This window comes from Pogona vitticeps, chromosome 3 (assembly GCF_051106095.1).
Source record: "Pogona vitticeps strain Pit_001003342236 chromosome 3, PviZW2.1, whole genome shotgun sequence".
Taxonomy (NCBI): domain Eukaryota; kingdom Metazoa; phylum Chordata; class Lepidosauria; order Squamata; family Agamidae; genus Pogona; species Pogona vitticeps.
The window spans coordinates 116,373,444-116,388,656 of NC_135785.1; the positions used below are offsets into that span (position 1 = coordinate 116,373,444).

General features: G+C 45.7%; 1 protein-coding gene across 3 annotated transcripts in view; it reads right to left on the bottom strand.

Moving 5' to 3' along the window:
* PSD (pleckstrin and Sec7 domain containing) overlaps window positions 1-15,213 on the bottom strand; it is a 113,897-nt gene that overhangs the window by 35,664 nt on the left and 63,020 nt on the right. The window contains exon 1 of one of the 3 annotated variants that reach the window (XM_072994935.2): window positions 11,061-11,344. The exons of the other annotated variants lie outside the window; for them this stretch is intronic. Within the exon in view, the coding sequence (XP_072851036.2) occupies window positions 11,061-11,264 (204 nt within the window). The 5' untranslated portion in view covers window positions 11,265-11,344. Of the gene's footprint in view, window positions 1-11,060; window positions 11,345-15,213 lie in introns of those variants that run through there. 3 annotated transcript variants of the gene reach the window in all.

Consider the following 15,213-nt stretch of genomic DNA (forward strand, 5'->3'; position numbering starts at 1 on the left):
CCTCTTCAGACTGCTAAGATCTTTGGAGCTGGTCACTGAGCGGCAATGCAGAAATGGCACCTGCCTTCGGGAATATTCTGCCCTTCTCCCCCCCCCCCCAATATACAGGAGGTTCTGAGCTGACAGTTGTCTGCTTTTATTTGTTTATAAGACACTTGTACATCTTGGAGAGGAAAGGGTTTATAATATTTGAAATAAACAAACATGTATGTGAGTGATGATTGCCCAGCCCCTCCCCGGCAACATCATGATTAAAAGGATTCACATAAAAGGAAAGTGAAGGGCAAAGCAAGAAGGTTCAGCTTCCTTCAGGTGGGTTACCGATTTTTTTTTTTAAAAAAAATCACATACACAAAACATACTCTGGATTAGGGAATTTATGGAAATCTGAACAATTTGTTTTCTTCTATGTTTTATACTGGAAAACCATATTTCCCTTTTTTTCTTCTCGGCTGGTGGATAGCTCCGTGAGTTGGAATACTTGTCCACAGAGCCAAGTGTTGGGATTTGATTCCTCACTGTTCTTCCTGAGAGAAGAGACAGCCTGTGTAGCTTTGGGCAAGCTGTGCAGTCTTAGGGGCAAACCCATAGGAAGGGAATGGCAAACCACTTCTGAGTACTTCATATTAGGTACTAGGAAATCCTGGCAAGAGTAGCAAGAAATCAACACTGACTTGATTGTACATAAGGATATTCTTGTTTGGTTCTGACAATCTAATAGCCTTCAGTACCTACATAGAGCCTAATTGGGGTGCATTCCCTAGTGACAAGATATTATATGCAAATAACACAGCAGATTCTGCAAAATGCCAGTAATAACTTCAGTAAAGTCTTACTCAATAAAATCTTAGCTCTCTGCAATCAGAATAGACATGGAATTTTCAATGACACATTTAGTACAGTCCTGTTGTTTTTGTTTTTAAAAGGAAATGTATGTCTGTGCATACACACACACACAGAGTTCCTAGTGATATCACTGCAAATGGCCTGAAAAAAAACCCAGAAGAACAAATCTGACCTGTTTTGTAGGCACTGACGTCAGAGCACCTATTTTCAAATAATCAACTTTAGGACTAAAGCCAAAAGCACACACAGAGGGTGCAGGTTATATCAAGACAGTTCTTTCTCATGCCAGCTCTCACAGGGGGTTTAATTGCATATAAAGCTCTCAGTCCAATCCACATGTAACTTCTGAACTGAGTCAAGTCACATTTTTTAAAGTCAATAGAGCTCTGGGTTAATAATGTTTATCTCAGAGCTAAGGACTGTTCCTTTTTTAAACCATAAAACTCCAGCTTGGGGAATTTGGGGAGTTGCAATCTAAAATGAAGAAGAAGAAAAAGAGGTAAAACACTCAACCTCTTCCTTTTTTTAATTATATGTTATCAAGCCTGCTTTAGAAGTATGCAACTTTTATACACTGCACAAAAATCTGAAAGGTTTTTTCATCAGCTAGTTCATACTTGGTTTTAGATATTGACGGGAATGGGAAAAATCAACAAAATTTAGCTAGTGTGGTTTGCATGCCCTATTTAGCCAGTTTCACAACTTTAGTTGGAAGTTATTTTTATTGAAATATTTGTCATATATTCAAAGTTCTTACAAGTCAACAGCATATACTTCTCTTCTGTTATTTAGACTTTAAAGCAGGCAGATGAAATAGTTGGAGAGAATAGTAGGTTTTTCTGTAAATGTAAATCTTCAAGTACCATCTGGCCATCCACAAACAACACAGAGCTTCTTTCTGAACATGCTACAGTGAAATTTTTTTCAGTTGCCCTAAGGCAAGTTGACCACTCAAAGGGCTAGATAAGAGCAGGGGAGGGGGAACACTCTAGAAAAGTCTGGAAGAGCAGCATCCGGTTATGTGACCCCCCAACCCAAACTTAATAATCTGAAAAGGCCCCCTCCCTGTGTTCTCTTAGTCAGTGGTCCCCAACCTTGGGCCTCCAGATGTTCTTGGACTTGAACTCCCAGAAATCCTGGCCAGCAGAGATGATGGTGAAGACTTCTGGGAGTTGTAGTCCAAGAACATCTGGAGGCCCAAGGTTGGGGACCACTGCTCTTAGTGACCTTCTCTCCCCCCCCCCATTTTGTGTCAAAATAGTTGATCAATGTGTGACTTTCTTCAGGAGCAACATCATTCCTATTGTCATCTGATTTTGCTAAATAACAGTCTGGCACTTATTCTATGTGGGTGATGACATGTTGCTATGGGGTTGCCTATTTTGTTTTCACTGCCACATAAGGATATAAATCTTGCTGTTTCTATTAAGCTTCCCCTGTTCCACTGGCAACAGAGCCTCACTGCCCTCCTATGATCACTGGAAAATTAGCAATTTTGGACACTTAACTCTTTAAAATATGGGGGAATTGGGGGTGGAAAGGCAACCACGCACAAAAAGGGAACAAGATAATTTCTGAGAAAACCCTCATGTCCCTGTTGCCATGCACACAGCACAATTACAAAGCATTTATTCAAGTTGCAAAAATGAGAAACGAAAATACAACCTTGCAACATTTTGAAACATTAGCCCCTCTCTCAATATAAGGTGCCATAGTGAAAAACTAAATTTATTTATTCTGAATAATAGTCAAGACAGTAACAGCTGATATCCCAGTGCTATTATAAGACATTATTTTGATTACAGAACTGTAGCAGCTTCCGACTGATTCCCAATTCCCTTAGGGAACTGGAAGAATGAAGCAAGAAGAAGGAAACAGGAGAAAGGCTGTTGTTTTGAAACAAAACAGGTGGGAGTGAGCTAAGCTGCAGAGGGATGAGGGAGTGACCAGTGGAAATACATCCACAAGTAAATATCATCTTACGTACACGCACAAACAGCACAGAACAGGATGAATCAGCGTGCTACTAGGGTCTACATCAGGCGATCATTCACTGGGTGAACCTGAGCAATGTGAAACAATTTTTAAAAATGCATTGCAGTCTGGTAGTGGTGTAAAATAACTTGGAAAGTAAGACTATTTGTCCTGTTTTGCCACTATTGATATCCGTTTCAGTCTCGAGTCAACAGCGAAAGTACTGGTATCATGGGTGCAAAGAACAGATGTGTTCAGTGTGGACAAGCTCTGCAATGGACATCTGCGCCGTTCTATCCCCATCTACTGGATATCAGAGGAAGCTGATAGATAGGAATCCAAATAAAGAAACTGAGACCTGGTAGAGCAAAGAGCAAAACTGGAAGTGGAGGCATACCTTCAAATAAGAATACAGCTCTATATAGGCTTTATAGCCTTTCAGATGAGAACTTGCAAGACCATAACTTGCTAAGAAAAAGTCTGTGTTATGAAAACCACCACCTCCTTAACCAACACTTCACTGATTGTAAACGTTCATAGTCAATTTTATAGTCTTCTATGCCGGACAGAAAACCAAACTTGGAGAATTTATTTTGGTCTGACCCAACAGGGCTCTTTTATTCTGAAAGGTAGAAAACCATGACTATGTCACACATCACCTTGCTGAGAGACCTATCAATTATAAGCCAAAAAAGGACTTTCCAAGTCATTCCTTTCCCAAATTTGGGGGGAGTACTGGGGAACCATGAGAGCTGGAGGGTGCAGAAAGTGCCCTGAGGGGGTGCATGTGGCTGATGAACTGCATGTGGCTTACCCCTGCACTGGGAGATGTGCGGGTGATTGCTACGAAGAAATTCCTCTTTCCCAACTATATGCTTCTTAGCTAAAGCTGGAGTGAGCCTAGCCAGGGAACCATACTTTATTTTTAAGTGGTGGCACTGCCAGGAACAAGAACACTTGGTCCCCACATAATTCCTCCACCCAGTAAGCAGCCTCAGCTGCAATGACTTCTTAGCACAGGGAGGGAATGGGAAAGAAAAGGGCGAGGGTGGCTAGCAACTCAGTATTTACAGCTGGTCTGGCCCGCTAAACAATTTTGCTCCGTGCCCGGTTTAAACACTTTGCTAGGATTCTGTTCTAAAGCCTAACTGGCATCCTTCAACAATTCAAACATTACCCACCCACGATCCAGGGCTACGCATGATTTGAAAGAAATGCTTCATTATATTCCGCATTTCACTATTGCAATCTGTTTCAGCAAATTACATTATAAAGGGGAAATAGATACACTGAACTTTTATCTTATACCTGCACTGATGGGAACTGATTCCGGAAGCCATTAATTATCCATGACAGGACAGCCGCTTTCCTTCCCTCACTCTGTCCTAGGCTCCCAGAAAGGGCAGAAGTACTGTCTACCCGTCATTCTCACTGCACCATCTCATATTCTATAGGATAAATTTTTGTTTGGCCTCCCTTCCTATTCTCTCTCTTTCTTTTCTCTTCACACATAACCAACTGTATACAAGAAGAGCCAATGTTTGTAACAGCTGCTTTTCGATGGGGTGGATGAAACAGAGGCAACAGAAGTGTAGGTAGGGCTCTCTGCTACCACAATTGTAAATTTACCTATGGCATACCAATGACACTGTATTTCTCAATAAGCATATGTTGTCAACAGATACTTAAAATATCCCTCTCATCAGAATTACTTAGCAACACAAACATTGCTTTCCTCAGGATATTGAAGCAAAAATGTACTTATCTCTGAAAAGCTCAATTAACTTGTAAATTTAATTAAATATAAGGTCCCTGTGTTTTTTCACTTATCCCTTTCCTTGCTACATTGATTTGGTAGGCAAAAACATATTTTGTCAAACAACCCAAGCCCTACCTCATGTCCAAGCATCACTGGGTTTAGTTTTACAAGTGCTGGTTTCCATCAAGCATGGGCTGCTGCTCAGTTAGAGCACAAGATGATCTGTCCTATTGTGGTGCACACTCATGTTTATATGGTCAGCGGGGAGCGAGGGGGGGAGAAGAAAGGGTCAAGGAATGAACACACATCTTGAATGAGACACAAACTTGAAAAGAAGGCAAATTAGCAGATGATGTTCTCCTTTTCTCTTTGTGGAGGAAAGTGATGAAGTAACAACCCAATTCCAGATCATATGAAGTACAGTGGGGTCTTGACTTGAGAACTTAATCCGTATTGGAAGGCGGTTCTCAAGTCAAAAAGTTCTCAAGTCAAATCTGCATTTCCCATAGGAATGCATTGAAAACCATTTGATCCGTATCTGCTCTTTTCCGTCCATAGAAACTAATGGGAAGCTGCTATTCTGCCTTCGACCACTAGAGGGAGATATTTTGTTTCTTTTTTTCTTAGGTCAAGAAAGGTTCAGGGAAGGCAGGGAAAATACAATCCAGGCAGTACAGGACCAGGCAGTCTGAAGACTGTCTCCCAATCCACTCTCTAAACACTGGGAGGAGTGAGGAAGCAGACAGACACCCTTTTCACTGGCCAACAGTTAACAGAAAGTTCAAATTTTGCACTTTCCCTGCCTCCCACGTGGTTTTTTTTCAGTTCTTAACTCAAATCTAAGTACTTAAGTCAAGTCAATATTTTCCTATGAGAGTGGTTCTTAAGTCAAAATGTTCTTAACTCAAGCCGTTCTTAAGTCAAGACCCCACTGTAGATAGTATCTTGTTCCTCCACTGGGCCCTAAACCTACCAAAAACTGAGGAAAAATAACATAAAGTGTGTCAAATACTTCACAATAATCCAAGATTACCCCAACATTTTTGGGTTAAGATCCCACCTGCTTCGACCACATGCTACCTATACCTAACAACTCTTGGAAACAATCTGTTTCCTTTCTGGCAAAACTGAGAGTAATATTTTACCATGGTTCAATTAAAATTTGGAAGGGACAGATTTGGTCTGGAGGAAATGGATTTGGGGAACTTGGCTCAATCTACAACTGCCTGTTGGCTCCTGCACCTTATTTGGTCTCCTATCTAGGCTTGGAACCTAATATTTCTGCCTCACAATTATTCCATAATATCCTGTATTAGATACTTTAGAAGAGCTCAGAGACTGCATCTTTATCCAGATAACTAGTTATCCTCTCAAAGGGAGTATTAACAGGCATGATTGATTGGCGTATCTCCAGTTTGCTGTTTATCCTTTCCATAAACATTTGTCCTTTACAAACTGCCCACTGAAGACCAGCTAACCTATTCAGATTGCTTAATCTCCCTGCTTTTTTAGTACAGATATATCTACCAGCTCTTGAAGAGAAAAAAATGAATAGTTTTTTTTTTTTAAAGATTGCTAACAGTCCACCTCTTTCCATACTCTTGGACGATGATCACTGGCTTTCATTCATGCATGCAGATCCTGCAAGCCCATCTCCTTGGATATTCAATGTTATGTGAAAGTGTTTCTTAATATTAATAAGGTTCTGTGTTCCTATTGGTAAAGTGTGACTTCACACTGATGATGGTGTATTTTTGTTCATTTTCATCTGGGTCGCTTACTCTTAGATTTTCATTTAGAGACTGTAGTTAATAGGTATGATGGGATACGTCAGTTCTTGGATATGAATGATACCGATAAAAACAACAGTAAGATCTCTATATATTTCTTCAGTATTTTAAAGTTGAAAATAATGACATTAGAGTCTCTCAATTTTTCTCTCACACATATTACAACCACTACAGAGAGACTTCTCTTCATAGACTCTACCAGAGACTACCACAAACTTTCAGACAAACTCTGTTGAGCTCTGTTCTCTAATCTTTTCTACATTATCCGAGAGAAATAAGAACCACACTCCTCTTGTGTTAAGTTACATGCAGTCACTCCAAAGAATGGAAGCAGAAAACATGCTGGAGGGGCTCTAAAGAAACCGTTCCCAGGGAATCTAATCTATGCTTTTATGGGTTCTGGTGGTACAGATTCGAGGTCCCTGTCCTAATTCAGGCACTGGACAAGGGTTGGAATAGAAATTTTATCCGTGGAGAGGGAAAACAATTATTTGACTCTGACAATATCTATTCTCAGATGGGTGATCTGCTATGCCAATTGTCAAGTTGATTAAGACCCATGCCCTCCCAAGCAAACTAAGAGCAACTAATTATCTTCACCAGAAGACCAGAAGAAACTGCTCTGACGCAGTAATTACCCACACCAAGACTGACATGGAGTTTTGCTAAGGAGACAGACAACCACTGGAGTCATTTCCAAATATGCCGGGTACCAAAGCTAAAAGGAAATTTTTGAAATGGAAAGGTTTGCAAACCAAGGATAGAGAGAGGTTACATGTCCCATCATTCTGAACTACTGACCATGCAGAAAGGGGCTGGTGTGAATTCAGTAGCATTTGAAGAGGGCCAGGGTGCCCCTCCCCTTACTGTAGGCAAACCGGAGATAACCGTAGTGTCCTGGTAGGACTGGAGTATGTATTTAACATATTTTTTGCCCCACCTTTCTCCTTAAAAAGGGCCCAAGGCAGCTTACATCATTATAAGACAACATTTAAAAGATAATAAGAGTAAGTATCCAAATATTTTTTAAAAAAGATTCATACACTAAAACTGTCAAGATGTTTGAAGTCTGAGGTAGCTTTTTCTTTGCGGGAACCTTACAAAATATTAATAAATCTGGTATTTACATTAATAAATTGGGATTGGTTCTGTTTCCTCAGTGGAGAGATGATGATGTTTTGAAGATATTCTGATTCGGTCAACATGAGGAATTTGCCAGGAAAGCAAATTCATTCCAAGGTAGAGGGTTTCAAGGGAAGGTGATTTGTAGTCAGCCACCACGAGTACCATAAACTCAAAAGAAGGACTCCCTCCCCTACTCTATGGGTGTGTTGGAACTTTCCTGTGGAGCCTTAAAACAAATCTAGGCCTGTAACCTTGTATACATGCTGGCTCAGGCCAGGATGAAAATGTCTAAGTTCCCGACCTAATGTACAGTCTTAACAGTAAAAAGAACTAAAATTATTTTCCCATCACTTTCCCTCCCTCTCTGCTGTAGAAGGAATGGGTCTTCTATTTGTTTGTTTTGCCACGACTTATCTACAGTATTTTTGAGGTAAGTACTGTTCCTCTTCTAGGGAGAAAATTAAGTTAGATCCAGGGTACCTTGGTAGCATGAGAGTGATTCAACTACAGGTTACATTGTAGTGCTATGGTTGTGGATGAGATTTTCATGACATGTGAGCTCATTAGCACGCTTAAAATCAGCAACTTCTGTCTACTTATCCTTTTCTTGACATGTTTGAAATCCTGAAGACTATGAAACAACATCTCCTTTGTTCAGACATGCTGGAAAAAAAATAACTGCAGGTGCCTTATTAATCATTCTTATGGAAACTGGTTTCACATTCTTCTTACTTGTGTAGGTTAACAGCTTATCTCTACCGCTGCCGAAGATGACCTGGAAACTAAAGCACCTACTGCTGTACTGACACATCTGCAGCACAGAAAGGGGTCATGGGCTCTCCTTGGAAATAACATCTGGCTTGCTAGTGCACTAAAGGTTCCCTTTCATAAACTTGGTCCTGCCATTGAAACCTTCTCTTGGAACGGAATCATTTATTGGGAGAGCCTCAGTCTGGAGAAAAATCCCACTGAGTCACCAGAACCCTGTGGAGGTAAAAATAAGTTTCTAAATACTAAATACCAAGGCAAAACGGGAAAATGTTCAGCAGAAAGGGGAGGGGGAAGATCCAAAAGAAACCTCTTCTCACCAGACAATTCACCCTCTCAGACTCTACGTTAGAAAGTTCGGCTAAGTCTATGGAATTAAAATTAATTATAGACTCATCCCGTAAGGGAGAGTACTGTCAAGTACAGATCTTAAGGCAAAGGATTTTCTCTGCTGCTCCTGGTGGTGGCCAGTGGAGAGCAAACACTCTGGTGGAGTGCGAGGATGCTACGCTTTGCACCATATGGTTTCCTGACAACTGTCAGTGAGTGGTGGGTGCCAAGTGCTGCTGCATACTGGCAAACAGACTGGGAACGTGCAACTTTAGCTTCTGTCTAGCTAGAGTAGATGCCAGATGCTTCCGAGCTTCTGCCGATACTCCAACTGTTGCTCAACTACATTATTGCGTATGGTATTTCTCACACAAGCTTGGTGAACTCTTTCTTCCTCTTCTTAACCGGAACCCTCAGACTCTCCCAGCCAAGAGGGGCCAAAATGCTAGCCGGAGAAGTCTGCGGATCAAAATTCAAGCTCTGCTTTTCACTAGGCTTGGTGCCAAAAAATCTCCTCCCTGGTATAAATGACAATGACGGCAACAGCAGCAGAAGAGCACTGGAAGAACCCTAGATCCCTAACTAACTAAACCAGGAACAAACCCAGAAACCCAGAAATACAAATGAAAAAATAAATAAATTTATGTTGTCCCATGTATGTGTATGTGTTGTATGTGTTTTCAGTCTCTGGCCCAGGAACTCTGGGCACTGTTGCTAAGAGTGATGGAGTCTGGCCATTCTCAAAGGAAAGCATAAGAAACCACCACCCACACCCACCCTCTCCCTTTCTGAGCAGAGCAGGGCAGAGCAGAGGGTTAGTCATGGCAGAAGCAACCACCTCACCCTCCCACCTGATCCCCAGAGTTCCCCTTCACGGTGATGGCTCAGCTGTAGAGATTCAGGCCAGCTGGCCAAATCCTCCTTGTCCTGCAGCCCAGAAGCGGACGGACTGATGCTGCCTCCAAAGAACTGCCCAGGCCCTCCCTCTGGATGTTTAGAGCTGGGCAGATGATACTGGCACCCTCTCGGAGGGAAGTCCCTGCTGGCTGGGGAGCTCTTTCCCCTTTGGGGCAGCACTTACACCTCTGTCTGTGGCGGCTCACCTTCTCACTTGGCCTGGGTGGCATGGCAGAAGTGGAGGCCTGTCCCTCCGGCTCCGCACCTGCACACACCGAGAAGAGCACAGGGGACCAAGTGAGAGAGAGTGAGAGAGAGAGAGAGAGGAGGCAGCAACGTCTCCTTTGGTGACCAAACTTCTTTCTCATTTGCAGGAGAAAGAGAGGTGACTGGGAGTGGGGAATGCTCTTCATGGAAACCCCCAGAGACTCAGTCTTCTCCACTGCAGTACTGAGAGAGGATAAGCCAAAGAAACTCCACCTTTCTACAGATGGTGATGTGCTCTGCCCCCCCTCCCCACAAATTTACAGATTATCTCTAACTCTACAGTAAATTGTATTTCCAGTCCACCCTTGTCACTGCCCATACCTGGGCCCAGAAAGCAACACAGATATCCATTAATCCCAAGGGCTGCCTTTGTAGCTTAGGCATTCAGAATTTGTTTCAAAAAAAAAAAAAAAAACCCAACAAAAAACAAACTAGGTGACTGAATGTTTTGGAAAATGCTCCCAGGTGGCAAAACTGCATTATTTTCCAACTAACGTTTTAAACACTTGTAACAGCCACTTACATTGCAAGAAAACCTTGTTCAGAAAAAGGCCAAATTACAAAACGGGATGGTTTTGTTCTGCAAAGCGAATTCGCTCTCTGGGTGATTCAAATTTATGGGGAAGGCGGTTCGGAGGAAGCAATCCAAGTCACCGGGAAGCACGCCTCCGCCTGTCCTGGTGGGAGGACTAGCAGGGCCTTGAACCGCGCTGAGCGAATCCCGCTCCACGAGGGCGCGCAGGTGTGGGCGTTGATGGGAACTGCAAGGTCTGCGGGTGGGTAGCGAGGCGACACGCACCCTGCAAGGCTGGGTGAGAGGGAAAGGTCTGCAATGCTATGCAGCCGTGGAGCCCCTGGGTAGAACCCGTACAGGATCGGGCCAGGCACACTCCACGCAGTGGCAGCAGCCGCGGTCCCGCACCTCGGCCCTCGTCCTTCCCGCCTGGAGCGCCTCTGACGCTCACGTCTGCCGGAACAGACAACGCCAGGTGTGACGCGGCCCACAAAGCCCCAGTATCTCCCCCACTCAAGAGCGCGGCCTGCGGGGGGGGGGGGAAGAGAGAAAGCAGCCCAAGCCGTCGGGGCGTTGTTGGGATGAAGCGCGGGGAGCCGCGCAGGGCTGCGGAGCACACGCACGCTTGGCGGCTCCCCGCGGCCCTCCTCCTCCTCTTCCTCCCCCCCTGAGCACCCCTCCCTTTTTTCTCCACTCGAGGAAGGCAGATCGAGGGGCCACGCCGCAATCCGATCTGCGGCGGGGCGGGCGGGCGGGCGCCCCCACCCTCCTTCCCTCCCGTGGCTCTTACCGGCTTCTTCTTCCTGCGGTTCTGCAGGCGGCTGACCACCAGGTCGGTGTAGAGGACGGGCTTGAGGGTGCGCGACCGCTGCGGCCAGCCGTAGCAGAAGGTCTCCATGCCGCGACAGTTGCGCCCGTAGCGCACCGAACACATGGAGCGCGACCGGAGGCGCCCGGCGCTCCCGCTGCTGTTGATGCTGTTGACGCCGATCATCTTGGCAGGGGCGGCGGCGGCGGCGGCGGCGCCCGGCTGCCTGTTGCAAAAAACGCGCCTCCCCGGAGCACCAGCCCAGCCGGCCCGGCGAAGCGAAGCCGGCTCCGAAGCGCGGCGCTCCCGGTGGAGCTCCCCTCGGCGTGAGCGAGGAGGCGAATTGGGGGCGCCTTGCGGGGCCCCCTGCCCCTGCCTGCCTGCCTGCCTGCCGCGGCGGCGGGGCTGGGAAGCTACCTTGCGTCCTCTCCTGCCGCTCCCTCCGCAGCAGCAGCAACAGCAGCAGCCAGGGGCGGGTGGGAAGCCGCGCCAGCCAGCCGAGCACCGCGGAGCGTGCCGGAACGCGGAGAAAAAAAAAAAAAGGGGAGGCGAGGAAGGGGAGGCGAGCGAGGAGGGCGGATCGGCGGAGGGGAGGGGACTTGGGCTGGGAAAGGGGGAGGGAGGGAGGAGCCGGGGGGGGGCTCGGCGACAGCGACGACTGAGCGGCACGTGCGACAGTCAGAGTCGGGCTAGTAAGATGGAGGAGCGAGGACAGGAGGGGACCAGCAAAAGCGGAGCCCCGGGGAAGAGGCAAGGGCCCTCCCAGGCAGGCAGGCAGGCAGGCAGGCAGGCAGGCAGGCAGGCGCACACACCCCTCCCGCCGGACGGCCATCCCGCATCTATGGCCCATGCTCCCTCTGGCCCAGCCTCAAACCATCCCCTTCAGGGAAGGCCACCACTCGCCCAGATCATCTCTTTCATAGGTTCCAGAGAGCCCCCGCATCTATCTGGCCGATTAGCTCCGAGAGTTGGGTACCAGGCGCTTGGTTTCCCCATGGTGCCTGCCTGGAGAACAGCCAATCCCGCCTTGGTGGCTTTGGCCAAGCTGAAGAGCCCCAGGTTGCACCCCACACAAGGAGGGCCTGGTAAACCACTTCAAAATACTTCATCCCTACAAAATCTTGAAAATGACCTACTATTATTAGAAAGTCCGCCTACCAGGTATGATTGCTACATGTAGGCCACTGAAAGGAAATTCTTTACAAAGCATGGACGCAAATGGTAATTAGAGGGGGTGAGAAATTAATTCAATTCAGACTAGTATCTTAGCCCTATAGCAGTTGGGGAAAGAAACCAGTTGAAGGCTGCCCACGGACAACTACCAGATAGTAAATAGCTCATTCTTCACTTTTTCCCCTGTAAAAAGATGATGCACATCCCAGTGTGGGACAAACCAAGTAGAATAAAAACTGTAGAAAATGGCAGCAGCTTCAAGAGGTGTATTCTGAATGTCTTGTCAGCTCACCACCATTTTAATGAGGCCCTCAGTGGGGTAAAGCAAGAAGCATGGAACAGACAAGTAAAACACAACTGAAACGTGTGAAAAGTTTCCATAATCATTGCCTGTTACTCCCGATGTCACAAACAATGGCCAATAGCTACTTGTGACATTGGTGCAGCAATGGAGGAGATGCACCAGATGGAAGGGGTGGGGAATAACTTTTTCTGTAACAAAATTATGCTCACATGCAAAGAGAACGTTGCTCGTTGAAAGCATCACATACAGGGTGATGCATCTGACTAAAGCCATGAACTCAAATGGAAAGGAACTCTCACTTTAGCTGTTCATGCCATATGATGACTTGAGACACTGTTAAGACACTTGTCAACATTTGCCATCCCAGATGGCAACTGAATTTTAAAAGCAGGGAGCCTTTTGCTGTAGCTGTGAGCTGCCTACATCCCTTTGAACCTTCAGCTCTTCTCCACGGCAAAGTGACATTTAAATTTTTTAGTAGCTGCCACACCAGAGTCCAGAATCCAGCTGTTATAAAGAGACATCAAGACTAATAAAACTTCCCGGTGTTTCTCTGTGTCCTTAAAAGCTAACCGGTTTTACCTGACATGCGTTTTTTTTTTGGACTGAAGCCCATTAGTGGATTGCTTTCCACAAAAACATGTACCAAATAAAACTGAAAATACAACAAGACTGTAATGTTAATCAGATAAGTAAAATCAACAGAAGATATACATACTTAGTTGAGAACAAGTACCACTGAATTTCAGTAATTAAATAATACTCACATGCCATCAGATCAATTCTGAATTTTGGCGACCCTTTCCAGGGTCTTCCAGGTAGAAAAAAATGAGGTTTTTTTTCTGAGTAAGCGGCTTACCCTTCCCTTCTTTTGGGGGCTCCCTGGGACTGTGCAGCTGGCCCAAGGCCACACAGGCTGACTCTTCTTGTGGAAGGCGCAGTGTGAAATCCACCTCCTCATTGTGGCTCCACAGACAGATACCTAATTCATTGAGCTATTTAGCCAGAACTTAGTAAACTGAGCTTGCCTATTTACTCTTTTCTGAGGGAAATGGGAGAGCAGGCTTCATGTGTTATCAGTGTGACCTTGTATTTCAGAAGTGTTGCTACACACTATTATGGATATCAAGCCATGCATTTTCCCCCCACAGAGTCTGTGCTGTGACATTTGAATCACGCTACTGAAGACTCAGCAAGATGGTTGTCTTGGGTGCAGTTACACTGCCAATAAGAACTGCTTTTGAATTGGGTTTTGTATACAGTAGGAATCCCATGACCACAGAGGATTGGTTCTAAGACCGCTCCCCCCCCCTTGGATGCTGAAAACTGCAGATAAAAGCGGACACTATACATAACATGGCAAAACAGTGTTTCACAAAGTGTGCACTGCCTAACCTACCAATGGGCACTGCGGGAAAGGGAAGGGAATATAGAGCAAGGTCTCTGCTCCCCAGCTGGAGCAGTGCCTGGCAGTCCCAATCTCGGGCACTTCCTTGGGCTGTGTTGCTCTTGCCTGCCCAGGCCTGCCCTGGCTATTGCTGCTGACGCTGCTCTGGCTGCTCGCTTGCAGGCTGGGCTTTCTCCTGGGCTGCCCACTGCCTCGCCTGGCTGTCCCCAGAGCTGTCTGTCCCTGCCCCCCCTATTGTCATCACCCTCATGAGAGGTGGCTTAGGCCAGCTCCACATGCCTCCACTTACCTCCCACCTGGCTGCCTGGACTGAAGGCACAGGTGAGCCGGGCAGGAAGCGAACTGGAAAAGGATGATGAGCTGCCCCTGCCTTTGGACAGTCACACACAAGGGAAGGGTCCCACATGTCCAGAATCATGGTAGAAAGGGCAGAGCAGGACTGAAGGCTCACACCTACTCCAAGTAGCCACTCCACCCCAGGTTGCCACTGCTCCTGGGAACCCACCAGACAAAGAGGCAGCCCGTTAGACAAGGAGGCAACTGGGCAGCCACATGGGCTGCGTGCCAGGGGAAACCGCCATACAAATTTCATAAGAGCAGAGGCCTTGAACAGCCAGAAACTGTGCTATGTATTCTTCATAGCATGGCTCCCTCTAATGGCCAGTTCAGGTGATACATGTGAAAATCTTTTTTTCCTGGATTTTTTTTAAAAAATTTTTTAATATTTTCAGACCGCAGTTATATGAATCAGTGGGTTCTGATCCTGTGGATAAGGGTCCTACTGTAATTAAAATTGATTTGAAAAATCCCAACTACATGATGCCTGGCAACACCTGCTCCTTTTTTGGCCGCAAAGCAAACTTTCTTGGAAGAGGTCAGCAGGGGTTTTTAAATTTAACATACTTGTGAAAATGATTCTTTATGAATCACTTCAGGCAATGTAAACATTCTTGTCATATTAAATACTGCCTTTGTGGGCAGTTGCGGGTTTCAGACATCAGAGACACTGCCATCTGTGTATCTGAAGTAATGCCACTATGTCAGTTAATTTTTTTAAAAGAGAGAAATGCACACATTCCAAATGATGCCTGAAAATCAAAGAAAGACTATGCAACATTGAAAACAAATAGGAAATAGAAGGTGGTAATCACTGGCAATGCATCAGGATCAGCGGCAATGGAAACCGTGTGTTCTGCAAATATGCTGTTTAATGGAGCCATTTAAAACTCAAGAGTAGTTTCCCAAAGCCG